The 22229-nt window shown below is 41.7% G+C and overlaps 1 protein-coding gene across 1 annotated transcript in view; it reads right to left on the bottom strand.

The window, feature by feature from the left end:
• EFHD1 (EF-hand domain family member D1) overlaps nucleotides 1-22229 on the bottom strand; it is a 106582-nt gene that overhangs the window by 2237 nt on the left and 82116 nt on the right. The window contains exon 3 of the mRNA XM_033959248.1: nucleotides 13540-13674. Within this exon, the coding sequence (XP_033815139.1) occupies nucleotides 13540-13674 (135 nt within the window). The remainder of the gene's footprint in view (nucleotides 1-13539; nucleotides 13675-22229) is intronic.

Raw genomic sequence — 22229 nt, 5'->3', positions numbered from 1 at the left:
AGCAGAATTCGGTCCAGTATTCAGGAAGCCCCACTGGTCTCCCACTGGCTTGAGCAGAAACACGATTTAACCGCTCTGAAATATTCTGTTTTAGACACAGTTGTAACCACTAAAGGAGGCAATACAGCACATATTCTATGGAAAAAAGAACAGAAGTGGATTTATACACTCAATACACTGCATCCGCATGGACTCAATAACGAAATTGAGTGGTTGGCGTCAGGGCAGGATTAATTCTTTAAGGGCCCCTAGGCACCCAAGTACGCTGGGCCACCCGATCCCACACATGCCTTGCCCCTACCCGCCCATGCCCTGCCCCGCCCCATTTATCTGTTTTCTTATTTACTTCTTTATTTCCACTTGTATTTCTTTTTTTTATTAAAAACAAACAAAGACTAGCATACCAGTGCACAGTTTTTCTTCTATGCAACCCCCAAACATCTCTGAACAAATCCCCCTTCTTTCCCTTCCCACCTACTTACCCAGGACTTTAACTCTGAACCCTTTCCATGCATATATAAAAGTGTTCAAATATTTGTAAAGCAGTAATACTATCCAAAATATGTCTATACTAATAACCAAGTTTACAACGCCTCTCAACTGCCTCACCCTACATCAACCAACTGTAACCCATATGTTCAAAGAAGCATGTAACCCATATGTTCAAAGAAGCATGGGATGAACACAGAGGATCTAGAATCAGAAAATAATATTAAATATTGAACTAATGCCAGTACTGGGCAGACTTGCACGGTCTGTATATGGCAGTTTGGGGGAGGATGGGCTGGAGAGGGCTTCAATGGCTGGGAGGGTGTAGATGGGCTGTAGTAGGTTTTGACGGAGATTTCAGCAGTTGGAACCCAAGCACAGTACCGGGTAGAGCTTTGGATTCTTGCCCAGAAATAGCTGAAAAGAAAAAATTTTAAAAAATTTAAATTGAATCAGGTTGGTCAGACTGGATGGACCATTCGGGTCTTTATCTGCCATCATCTACTATGTTACTATGTATAAACAACCAAATCTGTAACTCCTCTAGTACGTTTCACTCCATGTATGTTAACTACAAGGTAAGCAGTCCACCAAAGAATCCAACATGAAACAAAAGAAGATTGGCAGAAAAATAAGGAGATTCAAATCAGGTTAATTCAAGGTGCCTGATGCATTTTGCCAAACAAGGCTGGTCAACGCTAACAAAAAAAACCCATGTCTTTCATACAAACAGAACACAGAAAACACCTTTGCCTAGTATGGAATCACAAACTAACCTCTCCCCCTTTTACAAAACTGTAGTATGGTTTTTAGCCACGGCCATTGCTAAAAAATGCTCTACAGTTTTGTAAAAGGGGGGATAAAATATAAATACATAGACAAAGGTTAAATAAAACCACCAAGAAGCTGGACTCTGCATACAATGCAACACCACAGAAACAGCGATGTCCCCTAAAGCAAAAAAATTAATAGAAATTTTTTTCTACCTTTGTATTCTCTGGTTTCTGCTCTCCTCATCTTCTTGTCACTCTCTTCTTTTCATCTTCTGTCCTTCTGTGTCTCTTCCAGAAATTATCTGCCTCTCCCTTCCATCTTTTCTTCCCCCTTCCCCTCATTGGTGTGGCATCCATCTTCTTCTCTTCCCTCCTCCAATGGTCTGGCATCTCTCTCCTCTCCTTCCCTCTCCCACATCCCCATGGTCGGGCATTTCACTCTCTTCTCTCCCTTCCTCCCACTTCCATCAGCATCTGCCCCCTTCCTGTCCCTTCAACCCAATTCCATCCAGTATCCTTCCCCTTATATCTCTCCTCTTCCCCTGCACACCAATTCCATCAGCCCCTTTATCTCCTTCCACCACCTTTCCATACTATCCTGCCCCCTTTCTCTTCCTTCACCACCCTTCCATCCTCCTTTCTATCTCCCCCACAGCAACTCCTCTCCCCCGCAGCAAAAGTAACGCCTCCCCAACAACGGCAAACCCCCCCCTGCACTAATGGCAATGGGCCCCCGCCCGCCCGCAGCAACACCAACGCGGCCGAATGTGTTACAGGAAAGTCCCGCGATGACTGCTTCTGCCGGTCCAGCCCCCTCCGACGTCACTTCTTCCAGAGCAAGTAAGTGACATCGGAGGGGGCTGGACCGGCAGAAGCAGTCATCGCAGGACCTTCCAGTAACACATCCGGCCACATTGCCATTGCTGTGGGTGGGCGGTCCGTTGCCGTTACTGCGTGGGGGGGCCCGTTGCCATTACTGCTTGGGGGGGGCCGTTGCCGTAGAAAAGTAGCAAGGTGAGTCATCCTCCTTCAGTGGGCCCCCCTCAGTTTCGGGCCCTAGGCACATACCTACTTGGCCTAGTGATTAATCCAGCCCTGGTTGGCGTTCCTCTGATCTACTCATCATTTTTTCTCCTACACACTTTTTTTACAATATCATTTACATTATAGCTTTCGCTTGGCAATATATGTTGGCTATGTTTCTCCCAGCTTCACGTTTTACACCCCAAGTCATCACGTTATGACGTGTATGTGGAGTCTCCTCCCATGTCTTTTAAAAACTGCATTAGTAGACAGCGTTCTTCTGTCAGTTGGAATCTTCAGATCTTGCTTCGATATCCAGCAGCGGTATGTATCGTTATTATGCATTTGCCTTCTCATTTTTGGCCTTATGTATAAGTATAACATGGCATTTATAGTGTGAACATGAAGGTCTTTAGTTCATACTTAATATGAAACATTTTTTCTATTTTTAGACGCGACTGCATATCACAAAGTTAATAGAGTTTCTACAATTCACTGCACTAAGAACTTTCACCATTTAAAATTGGGTCTCCAGAGGCAGAGTTCGAAACAGGGCCACATTGGGATCCCTCAAAGCACATTCAAAAACTAAGTGAATAGTGTATTACATCTAACTAACTCAGTGATTGTTGCACATGAAGAGAAGATATTTTTCTCAGTATTTTTGAATGACTACAAACCATATGACCAAAATAATCTAACATCAAGTCTCTGAGAGTGATCAACGATATAAGAAGTTGCAATGATTGGAAGGTGAACTCCTTTTGCAGGGTGGATTTTCATCCTTCCCTTTGGAGTTCCATATCTCTGAGCACTTTATATACACAATTGATCACTCTCCCCAGACAGTTTTCAACAGAAGTCAGTTCATCTTGTTGTACACAAACATCTTTCTGACTTCCATTTTTATATTTATTATCCCTGATTTTTCTAAAGGAAAAGATGGATGTAAGGCAGAAAGTGAAGAAGAGAAAAATAGCAAATCGATAAGGGCCCACAGTTAAGTTAACACAGTTAAGAGCACAGACAGAAGGAAGTACAGCCAGAGACTGGGAAAAGATGGTTTGAAAAACAAAATCACCAGACAACAAAGGTAGAGGAAATTATTTTATTTTCAATTTAGTGATTGAATTGTGTTAGTTTTGAGAATTTACATCTGCTGTCTATTTTGCATTGTTCAGGAAGAAATGTATTTGTTTCTATTTCTCTGGGGGTTGTATTGTATGCAGAGTCTTGCATCTTAGGGTTTTATTCGACTTGGTGGATCACAAAAAATTACTACAATGCTTAGACGCAATCGGCATCGGAGGCGAGGTGCTGGACTGGTTTCGAGGATTCCTTACGACCCGCACCTATCAAGTGCGCTTCAATTGTAACCTCTCCAAAATATGGAGAAACCCATCAGGCGTACCACAGGGGTCCCCACTATCCCCACTCCTCTTCAACGTCTACATAGCTTCACTGGGTACGCAGCTGACACAGCGAGGCGTAAAAGTATTTAGTTATGCAGACGACTTCACAATCATTATCCCGTTTACCACCTCGCCCTCCGAAGTCACCCCCACAGCAACTGAAGCGCTAAACATGATGGAACAATGGACCACAGATTTCAAACTAAAGCTCAATGCAGAGAAAACTAAATTCTTTATAGCCTCGCCACACGTACATAACACGACTAAATCACTACACATTAACAATCTTAACTACCCTATTCAACCAACGATGAAGATTCTAGGAGTAATACTAGACCAAGAACTAACCATGAAAGACCATATAGACTCCCTAATCAAAAGAGGGTTTTTCACTCTCTGGAAACTTAGGTCCATTAAGGCGTACTTCCACACTTCAGCCTTCAGAATTCTAGTACAATCCCTAATACTAAGCCACCTAGATTATTGCAACATCACCCATCTGACAATCCCCCAGAAGCAAATGCAAAGACTACAACTGATACAAAACGCAGCAGTCAGGATGATTCTCGGGTTGAAGAAGTCCGACCATATAACCCCTTCCTACAGACTCCTACACTGGCTGCCGATGAAGGCACGCACGAAGTTCAAGCTAGGATGTCTCTGCTTCAAGGTATTAAACGGTCTAGCCCCTAAATATATTACAGACCTCTTCTCATTCCCAACCAACAGACATAAAAGAAAAACACACCTGAAATTTGTCTCCCCTCCGGCTAGAGGGTGTAAATATAAGAGATACCGTCAACAACTGCTATCGTACCAGGCAGCCACATGGGGTAAAGACTTAGAAAAACTAATTGCTCACACAAACAACTATGGCGAATTCAGGAAACACCTAAAAACCTACCTGTTCTTGAAATACCTAGGTAACGAACCAGAACACCAGCCCCCCTCATAATACCACCACATACCCGACCCTGTAAATTGTAAACCCCAACCCTAATCACTAACCATGAACACACCATTCAATTTATGGAATATTTCTAATTTTTGTGTTAGCAGCATGGCACTTCCTGGTCTTGCAGCACACAAACTGTTGTTAATATTATTAATGTTGGAATTACCTGATGTACAATGCTATACCCTTTAATTCGCTGTATGTACAGTTTCTCTTTATTGTATTTACAGTTTCTCTTTATTGTAAACCACTTCTCTTTATTGTAAACCGCCTAGAAGTCGCAAGATTGTTGGCGGTATATAAGAATAAAGTTATTATTATTATTATTATTTATATATATTAGTACTTTTAGTTTGTGGTCCTGTATTTGTATAGGGGTTATCTGTGTTCTGCATGTGTGACCAAGGCCAGGTGTTCTGGTAGGAATGAATGTTGAGAAACATACAGTGTGCTTTGCGTAGTTTAATTTTGTGGTTAACCATTATGTATTGTTAATAACATTATATTGTGTGTATATATGAAAAATGAATGGAAAAAATGGTATTATAATTAGTACTATTATGGGGTGGGGTCTGGAGCGGGGATTAGGCGGGGTCTGGAGCGGAGCTTGCGGGCCCCCCAAAAAAACAAAAGTGTTCCGCTGCCTATGCATTGTTGTATCGTTTTCTGGCAATTTTTAAATGTTTTTATCAATGATTTTGAGAGGGCACACTGTAAGCCAGGGCTGCCCAAGTCCGGTCCTCGAGAAGGCAGTGCAGGCAAATCTCTCTCGTGCATATTCAATGTGGATATCCTGAAAACCTGGCCTGCCAGTAGATCTCGGGACTGGACTTGGGCAGCCCTGCTGTAAGCTATTGATACTGACCTTTTATTTGTAGGTTGGTCTTGCAAATGGTCCACTGGGAATAAAAACGGGACATTTTTGAGGTTTTTACTCTTTTTCTAATCATTTTATCAATTAGAGGTTGTTTGCAGTCCTGGTCATGTGTTTTTGAAATCAAAATTGATAATTTAAACCTCTTTTAGAATGAACCTCTGACCCCCTACCAACCATATTAACCTCTTGCCTAAGAAGGTTGGTGAATTTGCTGGAGATCCTTGTGGAGCACTGCAGCAGGACTGAATATTTGTTATTTCATTCAGCCTGTTTTTTTGGAAGATGGTTTGGCAAATGATTATGCTGTCATTTGACATAATGGACTTTTTCAGACTGATACTGATCTGTTCTCTAAAGCAGTGTTCTTCAACCGCTGGTCCATGGACTGGTGCCAGTCCGCAGAAATTTTCTGCCGGTCCACAGGGCCAGCATGTCCATCGGGCAGAAGACAGTGTTCTTCAGCCACCGATCCATGGTGCGATCAATGCGGCGTCTTAAGGGCAGCTTCCTGAGTGCTGCAGTGCACAAAGCTGTGGGAAAAGGCTCCTACGCACGTCCTGCGCTTGAATAGGAAGCCTTCTCTCTGATGTCGCAACATCAGAGGGAAGGCTTCACGATGAGGTGCAGGATTGGCGTGAGGAGCTGCGTTGATTGCACCATGGACCGGCCCGAAGATAACACCGAGGGGCAGGCCAGAGGGAGGCATGAAGGGAGAGAGACAACAACGGTAGGAATGCTTTTATTTTTTTATTTAATGATTGATTTACATCTGCTGTCTACTCAGGAAGAAAGGCATTTGTTTCTTTTCCTCTGGGGTTGTACTGCTTGCAAAGTCTTGCATCTTAGGGTTTGTTTGTAAGTATTAGTACTTTTAGTTTTTGGTCCTGCATTTGCATGGGGTTATCTATTTTCTGGTAAGAATGAATGTTGAAAAGCATACAGTGTGCTTTGTGTATTTTAATTTTGTGGTTAACCATTATGTGTTGTTAATACGATTATATTGTATGTGTGTATATATGAAAAATGGATGGAAAAAATGGTGTTACAATTAGTTCTGGGGTCTGGGGCGGAGATTGGGTGGAGATGGCATGACTTAGCCTAGTGTTCTTTAACTGCCAGTCCACAAAATAATTATTTTATTTCCGCTGGTCCATAGGTATCAAAAGGTTGAAGAACACTGCTCTAAAGCATGTATCTCTAGGTAAGAGATTTTATTCTACCTGTTTTTATACAAGCTATCTGGAAGATATTCATGCTACTAATTAATGTGCTGGACTTTTTACAGACCACTACCGATTTAATATAGACAAAAGATTGTTTTGTATTTGACCTTTCTAGTTATATCATCTATGGGAGTTTTGATCAATTTTAGTTCTGTCTGTACTCATTTTTTGATTGCTATTAAAGATTAGTTTGATCAGACCATTATTTATGCTGATTTACTCAAAATTGTAGATCATTTCACATAAACTCAAGTCCTAAAGAAAAGTCAATTAGGACTCAAGGGAAGATCAATGTTCAGTTGTTTTGGAAAAGGATGGGATCTTCTCTACAGACAATTCCAATCTTGACCTAAATTGTATAGAGTGGATGAAATCCATGGACACCACACTAGACTCTATGGTTCCACTAGTTGAGAAAAAAGTGCCTAGAAGTGATAAAAGGCCATGGTTTTCTGCAGAACTGAGGAGTTTGAAAAGAGAATGTCGCAAATTAGAAAAGGGCTTGGAGGAGGTCAGGGGATCTATTGATTAGAGATAACTAGAGGAAATTATTTTCACACTACAACTGTCAAATTAAATATCACAAACACATATATTTTTCTGATTTGATGGGGGAGGACAAATCAGATTTAGGAAACTCTTTAAAATTCTGACAAAAATGACTGCTCTTCTGTGAATTCTTCAAATGTAGATTCCACTACATCTAACACATTAACACTATATTTTTCAAATAAAATTGAGGCTATATTTAAGTTATTTGGAAGTGCTGCTGATAATCTATAACATGATGCAAGGCCCACGGGCCAATGGTGGCCCTCGGAGACCTCTGTTGTGGCCCGTGTAGCCTATAAAGATTATCATTCCCTCATTGGTATCTGGCACGTGTTTTTACAGTGCTGCAGTCCTGCACTTTTTAGGCTGCGGGAAGTGTCAATGAAGTAAGCACATTGCCTTTGAGAGCCCAGGAAACTTTCCCTTTGCTACAGCTTACTACCATGGAGACAGGAAGATGTAACAGAGGGAAAACTTCAAGGGCCGACAAAGGCAGCATGTTTACTTCATTCACACTGCCCCTACCCGAAGAATGCAGGAGCGCAGTACTGGAAACAAAAAGTGTAGGATCCTAACCGAGGAGGGAGGGAAAGGGGAAGAAGATGCCAGACCTATGTGGCAAGATAGATGGAGAGGAAAGGGGTAAGGCAGAGAGAGGGAGAAGGGGAAGACATGGAAAAGTAGACAGATTGGGCCCGATTCTCTAACCGTGCGACCTGATTTTAGGCGGCGATAGGTGACCTACCACTATCTGGCAGCCAATTGGGATGCACGTTTTTAGAATATTGTAGGCATCTGTCACGAGTCTAAAGAAATGTGTAGGGACACTTAAGCATGCCCAAGGCTTGGCGTGGTTTCGCCTGGAAGTGGCCCTAGGCAAGTTTAAGTGTCCCTATGTGTCTCGCTAGAGCCACGACAGATGCCTAAAATGTAGGCCTGCAAAATGCTGGCCTACATTTCAATTGTAAAAGTAGATTCCACAACCGGCTGAGCTTATCATGGCACAGGAATTCCCATGCAGTTTCGTGGAGTCCTACCGGCTGATCAGACCGCCATACATGAAGAAGGACACGGTACTACTCGAAAGGGTCCAGAGAAGAGTGACAAAAATGGTTAAGGGACTAGAGGAGTTGCCGTACAGTGAGAGACTAGAGAAACTGGGTCTCTTCTCCCTTTTAAAGAGAAGACTGAGAGGGGACATGATCGAAACATGCAAGATAATGAAGGGAATAGACTTAGTAGAGAAAGAGAGATTGTTCACTCTCTCCAATGTGGAGAGAACTAGAGGACACTCTCTAAAGTTAAAAGGGGATGGATTCCGTACAAACGTAAGGAAGTTCTTCTTCACCCAGAGAGTGGTAGAAATTTGGAACGCTCTTCCAGAGGCTGTTATAGGGGAAAGCACCCTCCAGGGATTCAAGACAAGGTTAGACAATTTCCTGCTGAACAAGAGCGTACGAAGGTATGGATAGACTCAAATAGGGCACTGGTCTTTGACCTAAGGGCTGCCGCGTGAGCGGACTGCTGGGCACGATGGACCACTGGTCTGACCCAGCATGGGCAATTCTTATGTTCTTAAGTACCTTTAACCAATGAGCCATAGGAGCTTCCTTTTAGGCAGGGGTTCATGCCATGTGAGATGATACCTTAGGAGATCATAGCCATCTCAGAGTAAAAATAAGTTTCCCTCTTTACCCTGGAAATGACAAAGTCCTTTTGATACCTGTCCACAACCCATACTCTTTTATGAGACCAAAAAGAAGCTGTTAAGGTACCGGGGTGGGGTGGGGGTGGATTTGAACCCACAACCTTTGGAAGATGGAAGAAGTGTCTTTAACCACCAAGCCACAGGAGCTTCCTTTTAGGCAGGAGTTCCCATTATTTGTTAGTGACATTCTGCCATCTAGGTGCATATTGATGATGTCGCAATAATGTCAAGATTGTGCATCAGACATGTCCACTTACTTTGAACCACAGCCATTGTGAGTAGGGTTTCTCTTCTTATTTTCTTAACCTTTTAGGAATGAGGGTTAGTATGCAATATATTTTATCATGTGCTTTGCTGAGTAATACAAAATGAAATATCTTCTTACTTTACTATCAAACGGGAGTACACCCCAAAAATCAAAACCCCTACCACTATAACTGGACGCCACCAGCATGCCTAACCTGCAGCTAGCTAGCACCCAGCTCACGCCCAGATGTAGATATGGTTTTGCAATTCCTACATTTTAGGCAAGAATATAGATATTTTAGAATGCTTAAGAATGCTGAGTGTCAAGCGATTCTGTAAATGGACGTCCATATTAAAACCATGCCCAACACCTTAGGCGCAGCTTTTTCCGATGATGAAATTCTGGATACTTATTCTGTGAATCACGCACATCCTTTGGATGTCTAACTTTAAATTATTACTTGTTAAAGGCCCTTCCTGTGTCCTTCCTTCCTTCTCCCCTGATTCAGTAGGGGATAACGGTGAGCACAAGTAGACGCTGGGGCCGCACCAAAAATATCGGCTGGCAGCAGAAGCAGCGGCGGGGACTTATGAGCACAGCTCCGCCCCTCCCCCGATCCAGCAGGGGCTAACGGTTAAGCATGAGGAGACGCTGGGGCCGTACCGAAACCAGCGACAGGCAGCAGAATCAGCAGCAGGGACTTAAGAGCACAGCTCCGCCCCTCCCCCGATCCAGCAGGGGATAACGGTGAGCACAAGGAAAGCCTGGGCCGCACCAAAACCAACGGCTGGCAGCAGAAGCAGTGGCGGGGACTTAAGAGCACAATTCCGCCCCTCCCCCGATCCAGCAGGGGCTAATCGGTTGAGCACGAAGAGACATCGGGGCCGTATCGAAACCAGCGGCAGGCAGCAGAATCAGCAGTAGGGACTAAAGAGCACAGTTTCGCCCCTCCCCCGATCCAGCAGGGGATAACGATGAGCATAAGGAGACGCTGGGGCCACACCGAAAAGAGCAGCAGGCAGCAGAAGCAGTGGCGGGGATTTAAGAGCATAGCTCTGCCCCTCCCCTGATCCAGCAGGGGCTAACGGTTAAGCACGAGGAGATGCTGGCAGACAGCAGAATCAGCAGCAGGGACTTAATGAGCACAGCTCCGCTCCTCCCCCGATCCAGCAGGGGATAACAGTGAGCACAAGGAGACGCCGGGGCCACACCGAAACCAGCGGCAGGCAGCAGAAGCAGTGGCAGAAACTTAAGAGCACAGCTCCGCCCCTCCCCCGATCCAGCAGGGTTCTATACCATACTAGATATCGGATCTGAGAATGGTGGCAGTTGACCGTTTAATGCAGCTGATGCACCGAGATGATAGTGGCGGTTGTCTGGCTGTTACAGAGGTCATCTGATCCAAATGACATGCCTGCATTTTAGCATTGCATTGACTCTGATCTAAATGACTAGCCTGTATTTTGGCACTCATTACTACTTCCTGGGAAACCTCATGGCTGAAATATTATGTGTTGGCTTGGCTGCATACGTCAGGGCTCAAGGAGCATACCAGCTTTCGCTCCTTGGCATATTGTCTTTATGAACTTCTAACATCAGATCCTATTGTCTGACTGGAATTTACTTTATTTTATTTTATTTATTTTATTTTTATTTATTGTTTTCTTAGGTACTTTAGCTAGATTGTGAGCCTTCGGGACAGCTAGGGAAATCCAAAGTACAATTTTTATTTATTTTATTTTAATGTATCTTTAATCTATCTTCATTGTAAACCGCTTTGAACCTCACGGTATAGCGGTATATAAGAAATCAAATCAAATCAAATCAAATTAATTGTGCTTATTATTCAATCTATTTGGACACCTAAGATGCTGGACATTCACATTGTGAACACCTAACTTTAGGTGTCCTTTATAGAATTTGCCCCTAATTGCTTATTGTTATTGTGCAATACTGTACAATAATTATTTTCCAGCACAGTTCTGTGCAGTTTTTTTCTTTATGAATGTTATTTCTATAAACAGTACTGCAAACAACAAAGTATGTTTGTAACATTTTGAATGTTCTATATGGTTTTTGTCAAGTGCTGTTCTATGCGGGAACCTAACCCTGATTTTCTTATAGGATCCATTATTCACTTTCTGCGGTTTTAGGGAATTATATATATCATGATTTGATAGAATGATTTTATTGACTTCTATGTGCTTATTTTTAATTTTTTGGGAATGTATATTATATTTGGATTTTATTGTTCTGCCTACAGTTCTTGCCTCTGATGTAGCCTTCATGCGAAACGTGACCATGTCAGGCATGAGTTTTGTTGAAATCAAACTATTCTGCTTCATATGTTTGTTTGATCTGCTGTTAGAACAAACCCACAATACATTAAAATGGTGAGGGTGGGGGAAGGGAAGGAAAGAGATACTTTTTTTTTTATATAAGATATGTTAGTAAAGGGGAGAAATACTTAGAAGCTGCTGAAAATAAAGCGGAATTGTTTAACAAATATGTCTGTTTGTGTTTTCACTCATAAGGGGCTGGAAGAACTACAAAACACAAATACAAATAGGAATGGACATAAAGTAGATATTAAAGGGTTTTCAAGAAGACTGCATTTGTGAAAATCTAAACTAAAAGTGATGAGGCTGGATAGAATTTATCCAAGGGTATGGAAGAAACTTTGGGAAGGTTCGGGAGCTCCACTGTCTGACCTTTTCAATGCTTCTGGAACTAGATGTGGACCTGGAGGACTGGAGCAGCATGAACTGGCACTTCTTCACATAAACGGAATTAAGGAGGATGTTGGGAACAACAGGCAACTTCATCTGACCTCTGTAGTCAATAAAAACAGAGGATAATACAGTTTCTGGAATTAAAAAGAACTGCAGGACCCAAGACAACATAGTTTCACTAGAAATAGGCCTCATCAGGCAAATTCAATTAATGTCTTTGGCTGGATGACTAAAGAGTAGGATGGAGGGAGAGTGATAGATATGGTGTAGTTAGATTTCAGCATAGCCTCTGACACAGCTCCATATAGGTAGCTTATAAATACACTGTGTCCTCAGTTTTGGTCCTAAAGTGACCAACTGGGTTAGAAACTGGTTAAGTATGGAAGGCAACAAAAGGGAATAGTAAACAGAATTCTCAGAAAGAGGAAGATAGCTTTAATGGATATTATAGCCTATGAGAAGCTGGTAAAGTAGTCAGGAAAGCAATGCTGCAAATGGAAGAAAAAAAATGGCCCATAAGGTTAAATGGGGGACAAAACAATTTTAGTTATATTAGTGACAGGAACAAGTGTAAAAAAGTGGTATTTTGAGGCTCAAGGGTAAAGGAGAGCAATATGTAGAAACAGATAAGGATAAAAGCAGAATAACTTAAATACTTCTGTTCTGTAGTCACAAACGAAGGACCAGGAGTAGAACCATAGAAGACAAATGCTAATAGGAACAGATATGCAGTAGACACCAATTTTCAGATAATTGTGTTTATGAAGAATTAGCTAAACAAGTTATGAGGTCAGATGAGATATACAATATCTAAGGGTTCTGAAATACTTAGGGAAGTTCTGGTGGCTTCACTTTTTAATGGGTTTTTAATGGCATGGTCAATTACCACACCAATTAAACCAATTAAAAACACTTAAGTTGTATGTGGAATTCAGTTTGGTGGTGTTATTTATACTGTATTTCCCTGAAAATAAGACCTACCCTGAAAATAAGCCCTAGCATGATTTTCAGGGTAGGTCTTAATATAAGCCCTACCCCAAAAATAAGCTCTAGTTGAAGCACTGGATTCGCAGGCAGCACCCTCCTCCTGCTGACTCTTCCAGTTCTCTCATAGTTATTGACTTTACACTGTTTTGATATGTTATAAATTGTGGCACAGTTAAAATCAGCAATAAACAAGCATTAACAATATGGTCTTTATCTGTCATTATCCTGTATGTAATCTTAAAATTTCAGGCTTGGGGCTAACAGTGCTTTATTCTGATCTAAAGATAGACACAATCAGTTTCAAGAAGTACCTATCTCATAAGTGTATGTTCTTATTGTGCTCTCATTGTCAGCCTCTAGGAAGAAGAATGGCGAGGAGTTGCAGCACAGGCCCAAACAACCAATTCTCTCAAGATAGCAGGGCTAGAGGATCCCTGCCAGCCATACCGCTCCATGTGGCTGGCTCTACTTGTCATTTTACATGATATATAAATGTCTGCAGTTTCAACTGCCCTTGTAGTAGTTTGACCCTGGAAGCATATTATCCAAGCAGATTATTACCTTGGCTTCAAAGAAGTTCTTGGCTCCTTTTACACCCTCCAATGAGACATCTATTTCCGATCGTTTTGCGAGCGCCATCAATCCACTGTCTTCCTCCAATTCACCAGCTGCTGCTTTGTGGAAAATCAACAGGAACTAGCAAAAGAGAAAAAATAATATCAAATGAATTATCAATATGAAGTGAACAGAGGAGATATGGAAAGCCCCATCAGAAGAGGACTGGAGACCTTTTCTTTCTGACAAAAAGGGTGTTTTAGCTGTTACATGAGAAAGGACTATTAAAAGGCAAGGGCCCTGAACTAAGGAATCATTAAAATTGAAGAGACAGTATGAAATTATAGTCCATCTAAAAATGCTATAAAGGCCTATCTCTATTCCACATTCTATGCTATAAAAGGCCTCTCTGTTAGTAAACTCAAGTATTCCATTAGTCCATGGCATTTTTATCTCCTGGTCACAAGGCTTTTATTCAAACACCCTTAACCAATCCATCACTACCCTTATGGAGGGTAGTTTTATAACAGGTTGTCTCAGTTACCGGTAATTGTGCAAGAAGGCACCAACATATCTTTACAAAATACTAATACAACACAGAAATTGTGCCTACATTGAGGGCACACATTTATGCCTTTTTAAGCATACATTTAGACATGACCTAATTTTATAAAAGGCCTTTGATATAAGTAAATTGTTGGTTTACATCTGAAAAAGGCTTATATATTTACTTCCACAGTAGAGGTATAAAACTGCAATGCAACAAGGATCACAATCCAAAGGAGCATGGTGAGGTCTCTTCTATAAAAGCTTCTAGACACTGAAATGCTATTATAGAATACTATCACACCTGGCATCGGCACGCATAACATGTATGTATATGTGGCTGAAGTTATTGACTTTACACCATTTTGATATGTTATGAATTGTGGCATAATCAAAATCAGCAACAAACAAGCATTAGCAATATAGGGCTCCTTTTACGAAGGTGCGTTAGGGCCTTAACGTGTGGAATAGTGCGTGCTAGCTGCTACTGCCTCCTCTTGAGCAGGCGGTAGTTTTTTGGCTTGCGCGCACTAATCCGGTGCGTGCGCTAAAAACGAAAGTGCACCTTCGTAAAAGGAGCCCATAGTTTTATCTGTCATTATCTTCTACATAATCTTAAAATATCAGGCTTAAGGCCAACAGTGCTCTTTGCTGATCTCAAGATAGGCAAAATCATCATCAAGATGCACCATTACAGCAGGCAGGCAAATTTGGTAAAAAAGTACATAACTTATAACATTCTATAAGTTACTCACATAACTGGGAGTCCTGCCCATGCTCCTCCCATGTGCACAGTGCTATGTATGTCTGGTAGCGCTCTAGAAATAATAGTAGTCGTAGTATATGCTTCCTTGCATTTACATTCTATAGTGCTTATGTGTACCCTTATAAAGCAGTGCTTGGGGCACCAAAGTACATGAAATGCTATTTTGGGGCATTTGTATATGAAAGGGGTGCATAGCCGCAGTTGCCTATAGAATTGCCCTCCACATGGATAGAATATACAGTACATTTAAGTTCAGATGGCAGTCAGCATCACTACACATAGATTCAGTGGCACTGAGTGTACATATTTATTGCCAAGTATGTATATTAAACACCCACATCCAAGCTTCCTGCCTCTTGAGAATATAACTCAAAGCAGTTTACAAGAACATTTTATTTCCAAAATTATAATCACAGGAAGTACTAATATAATCCTGGCTCAACTAAGTAATTTAATATTTTTTTATTTAGATATTTATATAGTACAAGTTGAGTTTTTTTTGTAATCTTTATTGATTTTCTAAACCAACAACAGTGCCATCAACAATTAAAAGTACATATAATGAATCAAGAAAAAGCACATTCATCTTTTAAAAAACCCATGAACAATCCCTTTTACCCCCTCCCCCCTAATGACTAAACAGGAATATATATATATATATATAAATATATATATATTCTTTCATTAACCTTTCCCAATCTAACTTCTGTAAAAATCTTAGATATCCCCAGCCCTCCCCCTACCCCTTGGATGTGTATGTTATAACCAGAAATGTATTAATAACTCATTCAATTATTATTAATAAAATTAGTCAACGGACTCCATATTAGTTTAAATACCTTAGTATTACTCCATTGATCATTTATCATTTTTTCCATCCTATAACAAAGACATAATGAGTGCCACCAGAAACTAAATTTCAAGCGATCAAAGTTTTTCCAATTTCTTGTGTCCATTTGGATGGCTATCCCAGTCATAATCTCAAACAGTCTGTTTTTATGTCTATCTATTAGTGGCTTAGGGGATAATAACATCCCACAAATTATGTTTCATAAGATAACGGAATCACAGTCTCTAAAATCAAATTAATATGTCCCCAAATAAATCTCCAGAAGGTAAGTATCAAGGGACGATAGAATAATAGGTGATCCAGTGTCCCTGTGCCCAAATGACAGTGCCAGCATCATCTATTTGACTTAGAACTATCTAATTTCTGCAACCGAACAGTGGTCCAAAAACTTCTATGCAACAAGAAAAAACAAGTTTGTCTCATAGATGCCGACGCTGTACATAGTACAAGTTAATGATTACAGTACAAAGGAATTCAAGGAACAAAACACAAGTAATAAATCATGAACATATCCTGCTAGTCCACATCAAGGGCGAAGATAGTAATAGTTAAAAAAAAATTTCGAAATCAGAAATCCAGATTGAACAGATAAGATCTATTATGCATCCAAAGTATATTATTAAATATACCCCTTTTCTTGACACTTTCCCCTCATGACCTTGAAGAAATTATTCCAACTGCAGAGAATCCCAGAAAATATAATCCTTATTCTGAAAGTAATCAAGCATTTGCAATGATACTTAAGGAAAAAAAGCAGCTCCTAAAGCCAACACTTAAGTCCTAAGAGCCAAAAAGCTTTTACAACTAAGTTGTGGCTCAAGCTACATCTGGAAACAAGAAAGCTTCTGCACTACAATACTGTATATATCTTTCTTAAAGTATTGTTTCAAGACCATATTTTTATTTCTTTCATTAACAAAAGTCACCAACAGAGTAGTTCTAGAGCAGGGGTGCCCAAATAGTCAATCGTGATCGACCAGTAGATCACAAAGGCAATGCGAGTCGATCACGTTGCCTTTGTAATCTTTTTCTCCCTACTGCTTCCCCAAGCCAAGCCTGGCGCGTACAAGCGCCAGATTCACAAGACTTCACCTATGATGTCAATTCTGACATCAGAGAGGAAGTTCTGGGCCAGCCAATCGCTGCCTGGCAGGCCTGGAATTTCCTCCCCAACGTTAGATTGACGTCAGAGGTGAAGTCTTGTGGGCCCAGCACTTGTATGTGCCAGGCCTGGCTCGGGTAATCAGCAGGGAGAAATCTGCATGGTGGCTTGGGGGTGGGGGTAGGAAAATAATCAGGGAAGTGGAGAAATAGGCACGATTGCTTTAGGGGAGCAGGGGGAGAGAGAAAGAAAGGCAGCAATAAAAAGGGGAGGGGGCCAGGGGGAGAGAGAAAGAAAGGCAGAAAGAAAGAGGTGGGGCAGGGGTAGAGAGAAAGAAAGACAGGCAGGCAGGGGTAGAGAGAAAGAAAGGCAGAAAAATAAATATTGGCTTTACAGAAGAAGGAAGTGCAACCAGAGACTCATGAAATCACCAGACAAAAAGGTAGGAAAAATGATTTTATTTTCAATTTAGTGATGAAAATGTGTCCGTTTTGAGAATTTATATCTGCTGTCTATATTTTGCACTATGGCCCCCCTTTTTCTAAACCGCAATAGTGTTTTTTAGCGCCGGGAGCCTATGAGCATCGAGAGCAGCGCAGGACATTCAGCACAGCTTCCTGCGCTAAAATCCGCTATCGCAGTTTAATAAAAGGGGAGGGGATATATTTGTCTATTTTTGTATAGTTGTTACTGAGGTGACATTGTATATTTTAAAGTCATCTGCCTTGACCTCTGAAAAAAACCAAATACAAATGATAATTAACATTTTCTCTGCGTACAGTGTGCTTTTGTGTTTTTACAAATTTTATTGTTGGTAAATCATTTTGACTTGGTCATTTTAAAAATAGCTCGCAAGCCAAAAAACTGTGGGCACCCCTGCTCTAGAGTTTATAATATCTTTAACGTCCTCAAGAAAAGCAGATAAGTCAACATTTGTGAATAATAATTGGCCCATTCTTTGTTGATTTGTCTGGAGCTTTCTCTTTATCTGGCAAATATTAGCAAATAGGAATTACAGAAGATAATCCTGGAACCTCTAAGCAGTGGCGTACCTAGCATATGTGACACCGGGGGCCCATCATTTTTGGGCACCCCCCCCCCCCCCCATCTGTACGAAAAACATGATTTTTAGTAACAAGCCACACGTCACACATGAGTACCTAGGAAAAGACAGCATCTTACATATTGCAGTGAGAAGTACATCAATACACCCATTGTAAATCTAAACAAGCCAGACCAGTACAGATCAATCCTACACCGTCAATCTTAACAGAAAACCATGTCTTTAGAACACACAGAACACAGAAAACACCTTCGCCTAGTATGGAATATGTCATCACAAATTAACCCCTCCCCCTTTTACAAAACTGTAGTGTGGATTTTAGCCACGGTGGTAACAGCTCTGACAGGATTCTGAGCATCAGACCTGCTACCACCATGGCTGGTGCTAAAAAACGTTCCACAGTTTTGTAAAAGGGGGGATAAAATAGAAATACATAGACAAAGGTTAAACTGAACCAGCAAGAATTTGGACTCTGCATAAAATGCAACAGCACAGAAACAGTAACATATGTCTCCTAAAGCAATAAATAAATAGAAAATTTTTGTTCTACCTTTGTCTTCTCTGGTTTCTGCTTTCCTCATCTGCTTGTTACTGTCTTCTTTCCATCCACTGTCTGCCATCTTTCTGCCCCTCCCTATATGGCATCTTCTCTCCTTCTATGCCCCTTCCAGAAACTCTATGCCTCCCCCTTCCATCTCTCCTCTAGAACCCCCCCTTTGGTCTGGCATCCATCATCTTCCCTCTGTTCCCTCATGGTCTGGCATCTTTCTTCTTTCATCTCTCTTTCCCTCCCCCCTGTATTTTTTAGCATCTCTCTCTTCTCATTTCCTCTGCTCAGGTCTGATATCTCTGTTTCCTTCCCCGTTCTCTGGCATTTCTCTCTCCTCTATCTCTTCCCTTTCCTTCTCTGGTCTTTCTTCTTTATTTTCTGCCTCCGTTTAAATTAAATTCTTTCTTACTATGCAGTCCTCAGTTTCCCTCTTTTCACTATGTCTACCCACAGCATGCCACCCCTTTGCTTCACCCCTCCACTATCTCACTAACTTTATCTTCTTCCCCCATCCAGCATATGTCCTTTTTCTTTATCCCTCCTTCCATCCAGTATGTGTTCTCTTTCTCCACTTCCATTCAGCATTTGCTCTCCCTTCTCCTCACTTCCATCATCTGACCTCTTCTCTCTCCCCTTTCTACCCACTTCCATCATCTGCCCCCTTCTCTCAATCTCTCCATCCACCACAGGCCCATCAACAAGATCTGCAACACCCCCCCCCCCCCCCCGAACAACAGGCCGGGTCCGACAAACCTCCCTGCACTGTGGCCGGCGATGTCTAACCTGCCTTCTTACAGCAGCCAGAGCGTTGTAGTTGCATATGGCTGCCGTAAAGGTCGTCTCTGATGCAATTTCCGGTTGTATCAGAGATGACCTTTATGGCAGCCACACGCAGCTTCAACGTTCTTGCTCAGGGCTGCCCACACTTTTTGGGCTTGCGAGCTACTTTTAAAATGACCAAGTCAAAATGATCTACCAACAATAAAAAATTTTTAAAAACACAAAGCACACTGTACGCTGAGAAAATGTTAATTATCATTCCTATTCTGGTTTTTTTTCAAAGAGGTCAAGGCAGATGACTCTATGCACTGTCACCTCAGTAACAACCATACAAAAATAGACAAATATACCCCCTCTCTTTTTACTAAACCACAATAGCAGTTTTTAGCGCAGGGAGCTGCGCTGAATGCCCAGGGCTGCTCTCAACGCTCAGAGGCTCCCTGCGCTAAAAACCGCTATTGCGGTTTAGTAAAAGGGGGCCATAGTGCAAAATATAGACAGTAGATATAAATTCAGACACATTTTGATCACTAAATTGAAAATAAAATCATTTTTCCTACCTTGTCTGGTGATTTCATGAGTCTCTGGTTGCACTTTCTTCTTCTGACTGTGCATCCAATCTTTCTTCCCTTCTTTCAGCCTGTATGCTTCCTCTCCTCCAGACCTCATTCCCTCCAACTTTTTCTTCCTCTCTCCCTGCCCTTTCTTTTTTTCTATTTCCTTTCTGTCTCCCTGCCTGCCCCCTTTCTTTTTTTCTCCCTGCCCTCCACCAAGCCACTGCTGCCACCATCGGGGAACAGGCCCCAAAGCCGCCGCCACAGCTGCCCCAAGCTCTCTCTGCTTTCTTGCGTCGGGCCGACCAGCATTCCTCTCCCCGACGTCAATTCTGCCGTCGGTGAGGAAGTTCTGCCCAGCCAGGCAGCGATTGGCTGGCCCGAACTTCTTCTCCGACGGCAGCCTTAAGGGGGATGCACAGCCGGCCAGGTCCAGAAAATGGTCGATCGCCAAGGCAAAGTGAGTCTATCACGGAGCCCGGGATGGGCTCCGCGATCAACTCACTGTGCCTTGGCGATCAACCATTTTCTGGATCTGGCCGGTTGTGCACCCCCCCTAAGGCTGCACACGGGGCGGACCGCCCTCCCCCCTTGGTACGCCACTGCCTCCAAGATATTTCCTCAAGCTGATTTGAGGAGACAAATATATACAGGGAAAAATTAAGTAAATGTAAGTTTCTAGTTCTGCAGGTGTTTTTCCTCATTTCTAATTAGGAGTATAATACTGTGACAGAGACAGAAGCAGCCTGTAGAGGAGTCACATGGGTTTCATCAGCAGTCAAATGTTTCTAATACTGAAATTTTACTATCAATAATGGTAATTTTCTCTACAACATCTTGAGAAAGAGGTATTTTAGGCAAGAACTGCTTTGAGCAACCCCTCCATAGGAAAGTTTAATTTCCATATATCTTTTAAGTGACACTTCTTGCAAGTCTCTCACAGTTCCACTCTGTTGTTGAGCCTCTAAAAGTTGCAAAACTGTAGTTAATTTTGTGAAAGAAATAGAAGAACAAATTCTCACAGCATTCAGTTCTATGGGTGAAGAAGTGCCCAGTTGGGAAACAGGAGGAGGGGGAAGAAAATAAGAAGTTGTCTCCATTGGGTCAGACCAGAGGTCGATCACGCCCAGCAGTGACACCCGCGGCGGCCCATCGGGTCCATGACCTGTCAAAGTGGTCCCTGGAGTATGGGGGAGTATGCTCAGAAGAGCTTAGAGAAGTCCCAGTAGAAGAAATTTCCTTTATTTATTTTAGGTATTTATATTCCACCTATCAAAGTTATGTAAGTGGTTTACAATTAGGTACTCAAACATTTTCCCTACCTGTCCCGATGGACTCACAATCTATCTAATGTACCTGGGGTAATGGAGGATTGAGTGCCAAAGAAGGATGTAGTGCAAAAAGTGAAGGAGAGAAAAGAAACAGCAAATGCATTAAGGAGGCCTTGGAAACAGAGTTAAGAACACAGATGGAACAAGATGACCATAAAAACAAAATCACCAGATAACAAAAGGTAGAAAAATGGTTATTTTCAATTTAGTGACTGAAATATGTCAACTTTGAAAATTTATATCTGTTGGTTTTATATTTTGGACTGTTCAGGAAGAAATACATTTCTTTCTATTTCTCTTGTGGTGTACTGTGTGCAGAGTATGGAATATTAGGGTTTAGTTTATGTACAACAGTACTTTCAGTTTGCGGGTTTGTATTTGAAAAGGGTTTTTTTTTCTGTTTTCTGCATGTGTGACTGAGGCCAGGTATTCTGGTGGGGATAACAAATGACACTCACCGGAACGGAATAGGAGGGAATTCCCTGAAGCAGCCATTCGTTGGTGAAACAAGTGCCTTGTTGGATCTAGACATCGGTTCCTTGTCTTCACTTCAATGCCGGAAATGTGACTGCAGTAAGATCGTTGCGTCTTTGGATCGAGATCCTGACTTACATCAACAGCTGTGAAGATAAGTGTTACCTTCCTGAAGGCTCTTTTTCCTGTTCCCTGTGCACAGTGGTGAAATATTTTCCTATTTTGAAAGATTTCATTTAGAGAAATAGTGGAGTTTTTTTTGCCTATGATATAGAGTAAGAATGGCTAAAAAACTCATTGGGTTGCTGTCTGCATATAAAATTAGTTGAGGCTTTTTTTCTCCACTTTACTTAAATGTTTTTTCAAAGGATAGTTCCACCACTTGGCTTATAACATTTTTGCAACAATTTTTTTGCTGCAGTAATTTATTTAAGATTATTATTGTTAGTATTTTTCTAGAGAGACATTGAAATACCTACGTGGCGTAAATGCGCATGAGTCGAGTCTCTTACATTTGAAAGAAAGCTCTGGAATGAGAGGACATAGGATGAAGTTAACAGGTGGCTCAGAAGTAATCTAAGGAAATACCTTTTTACAGAAAGGGTGGTAGATGCATGGAACAGTCTCCCGGAAGAGGTGATGGAGTCAAAGACGGTGTCTGAATTTAAGAAAGTGTAGGA

The sequence above is a fragment of the Geotrypetes seraphini genome, chromosome 9 (assembly GCF_902459505.1).
Source record: "Geotrypetes seraphini chromosome 9, aGeoSer1.1, whole genome shotgun sequence".
NCBI classification, from domain to species: Eukaryota; Metazoa; Chordata; class Amphibia; order Gymnophiona; family Dermophiidae; genus Geotrypetes; species Geotrypetes seraphini.
Note: the sequence above shows the minus strand (reverse complement) of the source record. Positions and strands in the feature narration are given on the sequence as shown.